The 15,118-nt window shown below is 42.0% G+C and overlaps 1 protein-coding gene across 3 annotated transcripts in view; it reads right to left on the bottom strand.

Annotated features, from left to right (window-relative positions):
- Positions 1 to 14,520, bottom strand: part of FGFR1OP (FGFR1 oncogene partner) — a 44,402-nt gene extending 29,882 nt beyond the window's left edge. For all 3 annotated transcript variants that reach the window (XM_021937514.2, XM_031667563.1, XM_031667564.1), the window contains exons 1-6: positions 14,329 to 14,520; positions 13,726 to 13,779; positions 9,253 to 9,307; positions 8,692 to 8,780; positions 8,111 to 8,248; positions 1,810 to 1,890 (exon numbers count right to left, since the gene is read on the bottom strand). In XM_021937514.2, the coding sequence (XP_021793206.2) occupies positions 1,810 to 1,890; positions 8,111 to 8,248; positions 8,692 to 8,780; positions 9,253 to 9,307; positions 13,726 to 13,779; positions 14,329 to 14,430 (519 nt within the window). In that variant the 5' untranslated portion in view covers positions 14,431 to 14,520. The remainder of the gene's footprint in view (positions 1 to 1,809; positions 1,891 to 8,110; positions 8,249 to 8,691; positions 8,781 to 9,252; positions 9,308 to 13,725; positions 13,780 to 14,328) is intronic.
- Between the last annotated feature and the right edge of the window lie 598 nt (positions 14,521 to 15,118).

The following is a 15,118-nucleotide window of genomic DNA, read 5'->3' as shown; positions in this document are numbered from 1 at the left end:
AATGTATGTAGAGAGAATAAGAGTACGTAAAACAGACTTTAATATTTTACCCAGAAGACATACCCTATATGTAGAAGGTTAGGATTGCTAATTTGCTTTAAACACAGTAATAATTTGCTAAAAAGAGCTTCCAAATAGTCAAATGCTATAGGTACTGATAAGTATTTTGGAATATTCATTAATTTTAATTTTTCTAAAGCCAGATATTTTCATGAAAAGTAAAGCTTACTTACATAGGCTGTTTTATTTGCAATTAATTTAAAGAAATTTTAAAAACTTACTCATGACCTTATTCTGTCTTTGGGGTTATAGCTTCCTATGAGCATTTAGGAAAAAAAAAAAATTTTAAAATGCCTTCCCTACACAAACTAGAAATCTCAGAAGGAGCAACTATAAACAATACAATAGTTGTTCCCTTGGTTAGAAATAAAGTATAAAATTCCTTTAGTTTTCCAAACTTAAATAAAAGGAGCAACAACATCAAAGAACAAGCAAAAAATAACAGCAATCGTTCAGCAATGTTCTGTGCCTAGACATTTAAAAAAGAAAGGAATCTTGTAGTATAATCACTACGTTCTGGAATTTCATCTATTTAAAAAGATGCAACTATATCTGAAAGTTGATCCACCACCATAAACCCACATGGGGGCCTCATCTTTTGGAATGGATTCCACAGCATCACTCTGTTCTTATGGGATGAAAATCAAAGGGAAAGTCAAAGAATACAAACCTGACCTGTCATGGACTGCAGGTTTGTGTAGTCCACAAACTGCTAGCTCCTATGTTGAAATCCTAACCCTCGATGTGATGGTATCAGAAGGTGGAGCCTTTGAGGGGTGAGCAGATCATGAGGGTGAAGCCTTTGTGAATGGGATTAGGGCCTTGACCCCAGAGAGCTCTCTCACCCTCTTTCCACCACATGAGGACACAACGAGAAGGCAGCTCTCTGCAACCTAGAAGAGGGACCTCACCAGACCTAACCACAGTGATGCCGTGATCTTGGACTTCCAGCCTCCAGAACTGTGAGAAAAAATGTGTTGTTTGTAAGCTGCCCAATCTATGGTACTTGGCAGCCTGAACAGACTAAGACAGACCCAAACCTATCCTTTGATAAGACCGCCTGGGACTACCAATTCAAGCTATACTCTTGAGAAAACAAATTTCCTGACAATCATCTTTCTATCCATTCCTACATATCCTGGATCTTAAATTCAAAGTGTACAGCTCATTTTTTTTCTTTATGCTTAACCTCTGAAATCAAGTCTTACTTTTAACAACTCATAAACACACAAACAGATGCACACATGCATACACACATAAATGTAACCAAAGTACATACATTTTCTTAGAAATTCTATCAAAACAGCCCATGTATATTAAAAACCATCATGATTTACAATTCTGAATCTCATCACCCATCTAGAAGTCTAAAATATTCATTCAATATTATATCCTGTAATACATATTCCTAGCTTAATATTCTCAAGCTAGGAATTTATAAATGAAAAGTAAGTAAATCCCCTTGTTAATAGGAGAAAAATGTCCAAAGTACCAAATAAATCCAAATATTCTGATTCTGTTACTTACCAGCACATTCCTTTCTATGATACAAATGTCAAACCACCAACAACAAAGCCAAAAAAAATTTTTTTTAATGTATACTTAATGGGAAGAAAGCATCTTCAAGAAACTAAAGAGCTCATGTGTTATAAAACAATACAACTTGTAACAAGAAAGACTAGAGAGAGAAGGGCAGAGCCCTCTGGAGTTGAGTCCAGACATGACTTCTGGCTTCTGCAGCTCACTCACCTTACTTGGTGTTGTCTGTGCACTTGTTTTTCCCTCTGGTGACTTTGGTGGAGGATGTACATCAGATAGATCTAGTGCACCCTAAAATATTTTAGTTTAAAATTAGAATACATTTAAAAATAAAACACGAATATACCAACTATACTCCAATAGAATTTTAGCATTTAGAAATACTATACAATGTTGGTATTTTATTTCTTCTTTATTAAAGTAACCATTCTTTTTAGATTTTCCTCTAATTTTACCCCCTCAAAAACCTTCTACACATCCCTAGATTCTAATTACCTGCAAAATATTTCATTCATTCACTTTGAACAGGATACTGTCTCCACTGAAATCTGTCCCAGGTCTACCATTCCAGCATTTACTTCCTCACTTCCCTTCTCCCTATTCTCCAGACAAATAATATCCTGTAATTCTCCAAGATCTACTTTTTGCCCTCCTTGAATTTGTTTCCCTACTTCATTTTATCTCAAAAAAAAATACTAAATAACAATTTTCATTAAAAATACTTTACCCCTCCAAATAGTAGTACACTCTTCCACTTTTCTACTTCCACACCTGTTCTAGCCCATCTTCCACAGGAGTCATCTGTGTCTGCTGCCCAGTGCCCTGTCACCACAGGGTTCTGAGCACTGTGGTTAACGCAAAGGAGGAGGTTTTTAAAATGTTTCTTAAATGAAAATCACTTCCTACAATTCATCCACTACCAGCACAAGCTCTATGACACTGTGTACATATTAACTATTGGCTGTTTGTTACAAAAATCCTTTTATGACTGACAGTAACTTTTTAAATAGGAAAATGTGCTGCTCTTCATAACTTCAGTTCTCCCTCTTCAGTCCCACTATTTCTGGTGGTGATACTATCTTCTTCTAGGCTAAAATCCTTAAAATGGCCTTTGAGAGCTTTTCTTTTCTCATATTGCCTTCTATGACCCTGCCCCATGCCAAAATATTAGTTTACCAAGTCTTGTTGATTCTTAAAAGGTCATCTTAATCTATTCATTTCTTTTTCTTTCTTTCTTAATCTTTTTTTTTTGAAACAGGGTCTCAGTCACCCAGGCTGGAATGCAGTGGTGGATCTCGGCTCACTGCAATCTCCGCCTCCCAGATTCAAGTGGTCCTCCCACCTCAGCCTCTCAAGTAGCTGGGATTACAGGAATGCACCACCACATCCGACTTTTTTTTTTTTTTTTTTTGAGACGGAGTTTCATTCTTGTTGCCCAGGTTAGAGTGCAATGGCGAGATTTTGAGACAGTCTTGCTCTGTGGAGTGCAGGGGCGTGATCTCGGCTCACCACAACCTCTACCTCCCAGGTTCACACAATTCTCCTGCCTCGCCCTCCCGAGGAGCTGGGACTACAGGTGCATGCCACCGTGCCCAGCTAATTTCTGTATTTTTAGTAGAGACAGGGTTTCACTATGTTGGCCAGGCTGATCTCAAATGATCTGCCCGCCTCAGCCTCCCAAAGTGGGATTATAGGTGTGAGCCATCACACCTGGCCAATTTTTTTTGGATATTAGTAGAGATGGAGTTCCACCACGTTGGCCAGGCTGGTCTCGAACCCCTGACCTCAGGTGATCCACCCGTCTTGTCCTCCCAAAGCGCTGGGATTACAGGCATGAGCCACCGTGCCTGACATTAATTTTTATATTTTTAATAGAGACAGGGTTTCACCATGTTGGCCAGGCTGGTCTCAAACTCCCGGCCTCAAGTGATTCGCCTGCGTCAGCCTCCCAAAGTACTGGAATTACAGGTGTGAGCCACCATGCCCAGCCTATATGTCCACTTATTTCTATTCTTACCGCTACCATTCTTGTCTAGATTTGCCTTCTTACGTGTTTCACCACCTCCTAGTCTGCTAACTTCTCCATATTTTACCAATCCAACCTCTACAAATCTTCCAAATGGGTATTCCTGTTCGAATTTTCAAAGGCTTCCACTGACTGTGAACAGTATGTTAAAAATCACTATGCCGGCTGGGCGTGGTGGCTCACGCCTGTAATCCCAGCACTTTGGGAAGCCGAGCTGGGCAGATCACATGGTCAGGAGATTGAGACCATCCTGGCTAACACAGTGAAACCCCGTCTCTACTAAAAATACATAAAAAAAAAATTAGCCAGGTTTGATGGTGGCCGCCTATAGTTCCAGCTACTCAGGAGGCTGAGGCAGGAGAATGTCATGAACCTGGGAGGTGGAGCTGGCAGTGAGCCGAGATCGCGCCGCTGCACTCCAGCCTGGGCAACAGAGCGAGACTCCGTCTCAAAAGAGAGAAAAAAAAAGGCATAAGGCTAGAAAGAAAGGTTAAGGCCACATCACACAGAACATTTCATAAGGGCTGAAGAATCTGGGACTCCTGAGTCGGCAGCGCACAGCCACTACAATCGTACAGAAGAAAGGAACAGAGGAAGGGCTGAAGTTTAAAAATAATTCTGCAACAGTGAATGACAGACTGAAAGCATGAGAACCTTTAGGAAGAAATGATCCTGGACAGACATAAGGACCTACATGGTAGAGGTGCTGAAAGAGATGAAAATGATCCGAGGGGCTCAGAAAACAAGAAAGGGCTTTAATTACCTACAGCTGGGGAGCATCCAATAAAATCAAACCAAAGTCACGTTAAAGCGGGTGGGGCACAGCAACCTAATTCTTGAGGTGGTTAAAATGCAGCTGTGGTAAAAAATCAGTAATTTAGTTCAGTGAACTTAACCTATAGCTAGTTTTCTATAGCCAAACTCAAAAGCTAATAAAAGCTCTAATTTTTTATTTCATTATAAATGACAGATTTTCTTCCAAAGTAATAGAAAACACTAATAAATAATGAAGAGCCAAAACATACATCTTTGAGGTCTCTATTTTAAATATTTTATCTATTTGTTTATATACATACACACAAACTATTAAAATTAAATACCCAGATATTAGGAAGGGAAAACTAGCAAAAAATGGAGATGAGATGCCCAACTTAGTGGTTCAGCAACTTGGGGGAGTAAAACAACTACCTTTTGAGGATACAGAATTCCTATCCTGGGTCTATTTGACAGAATCACAGCTACAAAAAAGTCAAGGCAAACTTCAGGGGAGGCCTCAAATCCACGAGTCAGAATGGAGTACTGAAGACCAGAGATTCTGTGTCCATTTTCACATCACACCCACTACACAGGAATGCTACTGGGTGTCATTTTCAGGTACACATCTTATCCAGCAGAGAAGAGAAAGCCCTCCAGCAATTACTCTTTCTTCCACAGCCTGTTACCAAAGCTACTGGGTGCAAGGTGGAGAGTGAATCCTTCCTGACAGAATAACTGAATCTAGAGCACATGTGAAAGTCGGCTCCTTGGGATGAAACCAAGGAGTCACAGGAATAGAATCAATGAAAACAAAGAAGTGAGCAGGAAGAACTGGAAGAGGGTTATTTGCAGGGAGTAAGGTGGGATTTGCTTTTGTCTTTATGTTTTTACTTTTTTAGAGGTAAAGAGAAGAAAGTCAGTTTTTCCACACAGGATTCGAATGTACTATTGGGTTATCCAGGGAGGTATGTTTTGTGAAGAGCTGGAAATTCTAGTTTGGAGCTAGGATAAAGGACTGAGCTGGACTTAGGCAGACTACACTGAACTTAAACAGTCATCCATAGGCCGGGCGCGGTGGCTCAAGCCTGTAATCCCAGCACTTTGGGAGGCCGAGATGGGCGGATCACGAGGTCAGGAGATCGAGACCATTCTGGCTAACACGGTGAAACCCCGTCTCTACTAAGAAATACAAAAAACTAGCCGGGCGAGGTGGCAGGCGCCTGTAGTCCCAGCTACTCGGGAGGCTGAGGCCGGAGAATGGCGTGAACCCGGGAGGCGGAGCTTGCAGTGAGCTGAGATCCGGCCACTGCACTCCAGCCTGGGCTACAGAGCGAGACTCCGTCTCAAAAAAAAAAAAAAAAAAAAACAGTCATCCATACAATAACAAGAAACAGTAATACTAATACAGTCATCCCTCAGTATCCACAGGGGATTGGTTGTAGGACTCCACTGGGGACACCAAAATCCAAGGATGCTCAAGTCCCTTATGTGAAATGACATATTTGCATATAACTTATGTACTTCAAATCATGTCTAAATAACTTATATCTAATACAATGTAAATGCTATAAAAATAGTTTTATACTAGATTTGCATTCTTTTGTTGTATTGTATCCAAACATTTTTCTTTGAGATGGAGTCTCGCTCTGTCGCCAGGCTGGAGTGCAGTGGCACGACCTCGGCTCACTGCAACCTCCACCTCCTGGGTTCAAGCAATTCTGCCTCAGCCTCCCAAGCAGCTGGGACTACAGGCGCACAACATCGTGCCCAGCTAATTTTTCTATTTTTAGTAGAGACGGGGTCTCACCATGTTGGCCAGGATGGTCTCCATCTCTTGACGTCATAATTCGCCCGCCTTGGCCTCCCAAAGTGCTGGGATTACAGGCATGAGCCACCACGCTCAGCCAATCCGAATATTTTCAATTCGCAGTTAATTGAATCCACTGATGCCTACTATAATGACACACAGAGTCCTCCGTGCCAAGCACTGTGCTCAAAGCTTCACACATCTTGCTTCCTCAGACCCCCTCCAGACCTGTAGGCACGATACTTCTGTGATCTCCGTGTTGCAGATAAGGAACCTGGGCACACGGAGGCTGAGTGACTGCAGGCTCACACAGCTAGAATGTAGCAGAGCTGGGGTTTCACCCAAGTAACCTGGTTCCAGAGTCCATGCTAGTGGTATGTTAAGGAAGAAAGATCAATCTAGACACAAAAATGTGCATAAACACCACTGCAATGAGGTGAGCCAAAGCACAACTACTAAACAGAAAAGAAAATGAAAGGCCAGTTAGAAAGACAAGAGAGTTCTTCAGGGGCACAGAAGCCAAGTGGGGAGAACCAACAGAGGTCATCAAGACCTACAGATTGCTGGCCCCAGGAGACTGGGTTCTTTAGTTTGTTTTTGATTGCCTAGTCCCAGCACAGTATCTATCAAATAAGCACACAATAAAAGCTTGCTGAATATTGATAAATGAAGGAATGAAATTATATGCACAAGCTGAAGTGACAACTTGTGCTCTGGGCGAGCCGCCTCACTCCCAGCCAGCCCGGGATCTGGCTATGCTCTCCTGCTCCCACACTTGGCTGGCACTGTTTCAACTTCTCGGAACACCCTTCCCAATCCTCGCCCCACAACTGACATCCTACTCTCACTTTAAAATTGACTTCAATAAAATTTTGGCATGTGACAATTGCTTCCTCCTCTAAACTATTCATAATATGTTTGCAAATAATGTGTTAAATGACAATTCCTCCATAATCTTAAACTGTTATTTAAATGTTAACTTCCTTATTTGAGCACATTTTATGTTAAATAGCTTTGTGCTCTTCAGAGACATAGAAGTTTCTTATATTTTATCTTATGGTACCCACGAAGTCTATTTACCATGCCTTATATATATTAGTACTCAGGCAAGCTTTATCAATTTTCAAAAATTCTAATCGAAAGTATCCTCTGAGATTCACCAAAGAAAATAAGTAGGAAACCTATATAGCCCTCCACATTCTTACCTATAAATTGGACTAAAAGATCACATTTAATCAAATATCTGTAACAGTTACAGATGTTACCTATATCTATAAAACAGAGTATCTTTATGTAAAATTAATGCATGAAAATAAAAATTAGATCATTAATCTCATTAGCACAATTTCTAAAAAAAAGGTTGAGTATGAAAAGTACTACTAATCAAAAAAGTATAAGTTTGAACTGTTTCCAAACAGTTTAAAGCAAAATCAACAGCTTAGTTTTAAGCTTAAAGAGGCCTTTAAGTCCAAAAATTAACTATCCTATAAATCAGCCTTTTTATATTTAACTAAGATGTTTTAATAAAAATAACACCAAGTTGAGTGCTTCTGTTGGCTTATGCAGAGAAGTCTCAGAACACTGAGGTAGGGCCTGGTAGAGCCCACTTCATACACAGTATGAAATGAATGGAGGATCAAGCGAGGCAACGAGCAGTTGGGATTTGTTCCGGACAGTTTAGCTCATGACCCAACACTCCTGAGGATCAAAAACCAGAACAGATGTGCCACAGAATCAAGAGTCAGCACATTCCTAATTTTCATTAAAATTTGCATTGATACAATCTGAATGCATTTCATTTCGTTTTTAAGGAATATCTTCCAGTATGAAAACCTTAATTTACTATATATGCACTAATCTGCATCGCTAAACTAAGGAGCCAATAATTAAAATAGAAAAAGATAACAGAGAATTCTACTTACTTCCCCAGTGGTTGGCCCTTTTTCTTTCTGTTGACAGCGCCTGATCACTTCTAATAATAAGGGTCCACCCACAGTACCTTCTGCTTCAATTATACCTAAATCTCGAGCTAAATTCTCTCGACCTTCGAGACCTTGCAGCTAGAAAAGATGCAAGTGCACAAAAAAATAGCATAAGTTATTATAAGAGTAAAGAAAATATTTTCAGAGTTTAAAAACATCTTTAAACTCAGAGACCGTCTTACTAATGAATGAAATGTCTATTTTTAAAAATTATGCCTATTTCTTTTACAGAGCCTCTACTTTCAAAGTTTTCATTAACAGGTGCAATCTAACATCGTATCAAAATTAACCCTACAGTAACACTTTTATTAGCAAGCTTTCAAGTAACACAAAGCAGCAACACTTGTGCCAGCTATCTGAAAGCTCATATGGCTTTTAAGAAAAACAGATGATCAACTACCAAAAATAATCTAAATGTAAAAAACTATCAGTTGTCAAATTCTATTAACTTTCAGCTTAATATTAACTCATTTGTATCAAAGAAGGTTTCAAAGGATAGATGTAAAAATCATTATTCTTACTGTGCTAGTTTCAGGTTGAAAAACAGCCAAAGTAAAGTCAAGGTTAAAAAACTGAAGAAATTCTGCAACAAGACTAGCCACTAAACGACCTATAAAGATCAAGAAAAAGGTAAGTAAGCAAACCTTTAAAAACCGAATTTTTTAAATTAACATTATGAAATAGATACACTAAATTAAGGAAGAAAGGTTTCTAAATTTTTTAAGTTACAAATTTCTTCTTTGAATAACACGATTAAGTAATGAAAATCTCAATCTCCTAATTTTTTGACTGGGATCATCAGTCTGTAACTAACTGTAAGATAGTCATCTCATAGATTTCAGTGTTTCGCTTTTTAATAGTTAATATTGGCTTTTTGTAGTAAAACTGGCTTTAAGCAACATCCCAAGTATGAAAATATGTAATAGCAACACAATTGTTGTACAATGAAATATTATTTTAAAATGAAGACCTATAAGAATTGCAGACGTAAAAAAACTCCCTGAAATTCCTGATTTCTCCCAAATGGTATCAAGATTCAAAAATTCAGAGATAGATAAACAAGAAGAAGCTGAACATCTTACCGTCTTTGGTATTTAAAAACTTTTTCAGGCTCTCATTGACTAAAGGAGTTTTGTTCTGGTAAAAAAAAAAAAAAAAAAGGTTAAGTGTCCTGTGTTTACCCTAAAATCAACTACAAAATATAAAGTTTAACGTTTTCATCGATAAAATTATGGTATTACAAAATCCATTCTATAACTGTTAATTACTACAGGACTTACTTTGTGCTATTTAGTAATTTCTCAAAGTTAATATAACAAAACCATATATGATTTGTATTTATTTTTAATTTTAAATATTTTATAAACTTTTGAAAATATTTTCAAATACCTGTGTGAAATAAAATTAAATGTCAACAACTGTTTATTATTTCAAATATATGAAGTTTGATATTTTGTCATCTCAGGTATCTACCATTTATAGCATACTTATTATGAACAGGAATTTAATTATAACTTGTAATTCCCAGTTTATCCATGAAATGTGAGATGATCTTATGTGGCCCATAGGCCAACGTATTTTTGTAATTATACATTTGAATAAGTATGGAAAAAATACTTCTAGACCATCAAGCCTCTGAGTGTTCTGAGAACAGGCTACAATAGGTGGCACATGGTAAGCTTCCTTAAGACCACATTAATTGCTGCTACAGCGGCAGCCTCATACACTGCTGATGGGAATACAAAATGGCATAATGAGTTTGGACAGCAATTTGGTTGTGTTTCTTAAAAGTCACAAATATTCCTAGCATGTGACCTAGTCACTTCACCCCTACTTATTTTCTCAAGAGAAATCACAGATCCAAGCAAAGACTTGTACATGACTGTTCACAGAAGCCTTACTTGTAATACTCAAAAACTGGAAACAGCCTAAATGTCTGTCAACAGGTAATCGCTAAACTGTCGTATCTATACAATGTATTAATGAAATGATTTATTAATACATACTACAATATGAATGAATTTCAAATGCATTATGTTGAAGAAACCAGACCAAAACAAAGAGCACATACTACATGATTCCATTTATATAATTCTTAAAAAGGTTTGAGGTGGAGGAGAGGGTTACAAAAGGGGCACAAGGAAAACTTTTGAAGGTCATGGATATGTGCAGTACCTTGATTGTGGTGATCATTTCACAGCTGCATAAATTAACTATTAAAAAAATCAAACTGTACATATTAAATACTTTAACTTTATTGTAGGTCAATTATACCTCAATAAAGTTGTTAAAATAAAAGACAAGGAGAGGAGAGATCATAAAGGTAGTTGGTAGGCTGGTTTAGGGAATTCTAAGATATTAAGTCAACTGAAATATTTAAAGAGAATGGAGGGACAAGATCAGATGTGTACTATAAACAGCCAGTCTAGGAGCAATGTGGAAAAATGACTTCAAGGAGATGGTGAGGGACACCACAGAAAGGGAGGCTGGCACGTAGGAAGGGGATAAAGCAATCTGGAAAAGAAAAAACAAGCACAAAGGAGGCAGCAGAGCACTCCCTTGGGGACACTTCAGATACACACCTGACAGACACAGAGCCAGGTGATGACTGAGCAGGAAGTAAGAAGAGCAAGGCTTAAGAAACGCTTAGATTTCTTGCCAGATAAATGATGGTCCCATTAAGGGCATAATATAGTGGGCAGTTTAACATACAGGTCTGAAGCTCAGGAGAGAAATATGCATGAAAGTTACATGGCTGGAGTTACTGGATGAATAAGGTCAGTCTGTGAGAGAGTACAGAATGACAACTGTGGATAAGTCTCAGTCAGGTGTACAGGAAAAAGATCATGCTAAACAAACCAAGGAGTGGTCAAAAAAAGAAAAACAGAACAGAAAAAGGTCTCAAAGGTCAAGGACGTTTTCAAGAAGGAGGAATCAAGAATGTCAATTACAGGCCTAGCGTGGTGGCTTACACCTATAATCCCAGCACTTTCGGAGTTTGAGGTGGGAGGAATGCTTGAACCAGGAGTTCGAGACCAGCCTGGGTAAAAGGAGAGACCCCATCTATACGAAAAAAATTTTTTAAAAAAACTAGCTGGGGCCGGGCATGGTGGCTCAAGCCTGTAATCCCAGCACTTTGGGAGGCCGAGACGGGCGGATCATGAGGTCAGGAGATTGAGACTATCCTAGCTAACACGGTGAAACCCCGTCTCTACTAAAAAATACAAAAAAACTAGCCGGGCGAGGTGGCGAGTGCCTGTAGTCCCAGCTACTCGGGAGGCTGAGGCCGGAGAATGGCGTAAACCCGGGAGGCGGAGCTTGCAGTGAGCTGAGGTCCGGCCACTGCACTCCAGCCTGGGCCACAGAGCCAGACTCCATCTTAAAAAAAAAAAAAAAAAAAAAAAAAAAACTAGCTGGGAGTGATGGTGCATGCTTGTAGTTCCAGTGACTTGGAAAGCTGAGGCAGGAGGCTGAGGTTTCAGTGAGCCATGATCGTGCCACTGCACTCCAGTCTGGGTGACAGGGTGAGACTTTGTCTCAAAAAAAGAAAAAAAAAAAAAAGAATGTCAAATGCCACAATCATCAACTAGGATAGGTAGGAACTACAATATGCTCACAATTAGGAGACTCCTCTTGACTGCAACAAAAGAAATTACTTAGGGTGGTAGTGGTAGATTTAAGATTTTAAGGGATTGGCCAGGCGCGGTGGCTCACGCCTGTAATCCCAGCACTTTGGGAGGCTGAGGTGGGTGGATCACGAGGTCAGGAGTTCAAGACCAGCCTGGCCAAGATGGTGAAACCCCATCTCTACTAAAAATACCAAAAAAATTAGCCAGACACGATAGCAAGTGCCTGTAATCCCAGCTACTCGGGAGGCTGAGGCAGGAGAATCGCTTGAACCCCACCCAGGGGGCAGAAGTTCCAGTGAGCCAAGATTGCGCCACTGCACTCCAGCCTGGGAGACTGAGTGAGACTCTGTTTCAAAAAAAAAAAAAAAGATTTTAAGGGACTAAGGGCAGCCCAGGATATAATAAATGGAATAAGCATGAACATTCTTTTAAAATGCGGTTGTGCACGCCGGTAGTCCCAGCTACTCCAGAGGCTGAGGTGGAAAAATCAAGCCCAGGGAGCTGAGGCTGCAGTGAGCTATGACTGCACCACTGCACTCCCGCCTAGGCAAAGGAGTAAGACCTTGTCTCAAAAAAACCAAAGCAAAGCAAACCAAACCAGGTTGTGAAGGAAAAAAACCACAGTGGTATTAAAAGCAGAATGTAAGTAAAGGAAAACAGTTTACTCCTAATAGTTATTTAAACATGTTTTCATGCTCAAAAGAAAAGCCACCAGAAAAGGATGGGGTCAAAGACACAGTAAATAATTAAAGACTTGAAAGTATACAGAAGACAGAATGATTATTCTTAGACAGGACAGAGCCTCTTCTAAAGCAGTAAGGAAAGAGGTACAGATAAATATAGACACGGGTAAACATTTTCACAGGTGAGCAATAGATTGAGGGATAGGAGAGGAGGGCATAAAGTTAGGATCTAATGGCTTCTACCTTCCCTGTGGAGGAAGCGACAAGACCAAGTGTTCAGAGAGAAGGAAGCAGGGGTGACACAGAAGGCTACTGCACAGGTAGGGTGAAGAAGAGAGCTGCTGGGCCTGCTCAGGACCTAACCAGGTTGGTACCTGCCAATTTGCAACATCAGCAATCCACATGGTTGACTGACTCTTCTCCAGGAGCACATATGTGTAAAATGGGAAGAGAGTTAGTTTGCTGGGTTAAATGATCATTGAGATGTCTTCCAGACCCCGTATGACTGTAAGGCAAGGTAATTAGGGGTCCAGACCCATAGGGTCCAGAACAAAACGCCACCAAGAGAAGACTGACGCCTGCACAGACATGGAAAGGGCAAATAACTGAAGATTTTGATGAAATTGGAGATTAGGTATACAGGTCTAACGAAGTGAGAGGGCAGGAGACTGATATGTCATAAAGCAAGAGTTTAAGACTTTGATGATGGTTCTATTCTTGTTGACAAATTCCAGAATATTTACTCAGGATGGTTGGTGGGACTCAGAAAAAGTTAAATTACCCACGTAAACATAGAGAAGTGGTTGCACTTTTAAGATAATCACTGTCTTTTTCATTGTCAAAATAATTGAGTGGTCAGATAATTTTGGGAAAAGTTGCATACTACATACCCTGTTTTCATAGGAATTAATAACATATCAGCTTATTAAAAGATCTGAGTGAACCTGCACTTAACACATTGACAATGGAACCATTTCTTCAAGAAACTCCTATGAACTTTTGTTTCAGATTTAGCATTGGTATCAGAGTTACTGCGGTACTTTAACTTTAAGATTACCCCCAAATTCAAAAACTATACGAAAAAAGAATAATTTTGGCTCTCTCTCAATAGTAATATAATCCTTAACAGTTCAAAATTATCCCTAGCTATACATTACTATAAACTATTTTTAAGACGGTTTTTAATGAACAAGAAATTAAGTATTAACGAACACAGCCATGTTAAAATCTGGAAACTTCATACCTCTACTTTTTCTTGCTCCTCTAGGGCTAAAAACACAGCTGCTCGGAGTTCAGCCTTTAAAAAAAAGTTAAGAAACAAGAAATTACCATTTCAAGACAATTTTCGCAACAAGCTCACATTTAGCCAGCAACAAACACAAGCAAGCCAACGAGCCGGGCGGGCAGGTGCAAAGGCCAGAAACGCCTTCCGAAACGTTCTCAGTCACACAAGCTCCGTGACCCCCAGGCTTCGGCTGGACGCGCTGCTTTCCCGCCGCGGATCATGCCCGAGTCTGAGGAAGAGACGCTGGGGCCGCGCTCCAGGGCCGAGTTGCGGGCCGCCCGTGTGGCCCCCAGGCCCCAGGTCCCGCCCCCACGGAACGCAGCAGGGGACGGACCAGGCGCCCCCAGTCCGCGGTGCCCTCCGGGACCACACGAACGAACGAACGAGCCGAACTCCTCTGTGGGGCTGGCAGGACGGAGGCCCTGCCGGGGCGATCCCCCAATGCCCCCCGTCCCCGGTCCCTCGCCAGGGAGGCGGCCTCCTTGCCGCGACCGTTGTGACGACCGCTGTCCACACAGGCCCTGCAGATCCGCCAGACCCGGCCCCAGCCTCCGGCCTCACCTTGATGCGGTTCAGGACCCCGCTGTTCTCCAGCGTCTGCACCAGCAGGTCCCGCAGCTCCGTGTCCTCCTCGGCCACCACTGCGGCCGCCGTCGCCGCCATCTTGCTTCTCCAAGACAACCGCCCAAGCCACGCTAACGGCCAACGGCTGCAGCACGCTCCGCTCGGCGGGCTCGCTACGCAGCCGACGCAGCCAAGGCCCCGCCCAGACGCCTAGCGCGCTATCCCCGCCCCCTGGCGACGGGAGACGAGGCATGGAGACCTCGGGGTTGACGCTGGGCACCCGGCCTTGGTGAGCGCCCGACCACTGAACCGCGAAACGTAGGGTGGGCGCTGGGGGCGGGGCTGCGGGGCGCGGGTGGGCACGCCAGGGGCGGGGCGTCGAGGCGTGGGGGGCGGGGCGTCGGCGGGGCCTTCAGCTGCGAACCCGTTGGCCGCCGTCGCCTGAGGCGCGAGCTTTGAACCCGGCGAGAGGTGAGGAGGAGGAGAGCCGACTCCGCCTGGACTCCGCCGCCCACGGCCGCATTCCCAGGCCGCACGGGATCGCCGGAGTCATGTTATTGACGTAATTAAAGCACACTAGCCTAGAGCTGGGCGGACTGCGGAAAGGAGGCCCCGAGACCGAACCTGCGGCCCCTGCAGCCCCGCGGGCGTCGGGGAAGGGACTCCCGAGAGGTCGCGAGGGGCGGAAGGCCCTGCGGGCTGTCACCCAGAAATAATGTCCTGAGGCCCCCCAGCCAGGCGAACGGACACTGCTCGGCCAGGGTCTCCGAGGCTAACCGGAAAGGCA

The sequence above is a fragment of the Papio anubis genome, chromosome 6 (assembly GCF_008728515.1).
Source record: "Papio anubis isolate 15944 chromosome 6, Panubis1.0, whole genome shotgun sequence".
Lineage (NCBI taxonomy): Eukaryota > Metazoa > Chordata > Mammalia > Primates > Cercopithecidae > Papio > Papio anubis.
This window is presented reverse-complemented; position numbering and strand designations above follow the sequence as displayed.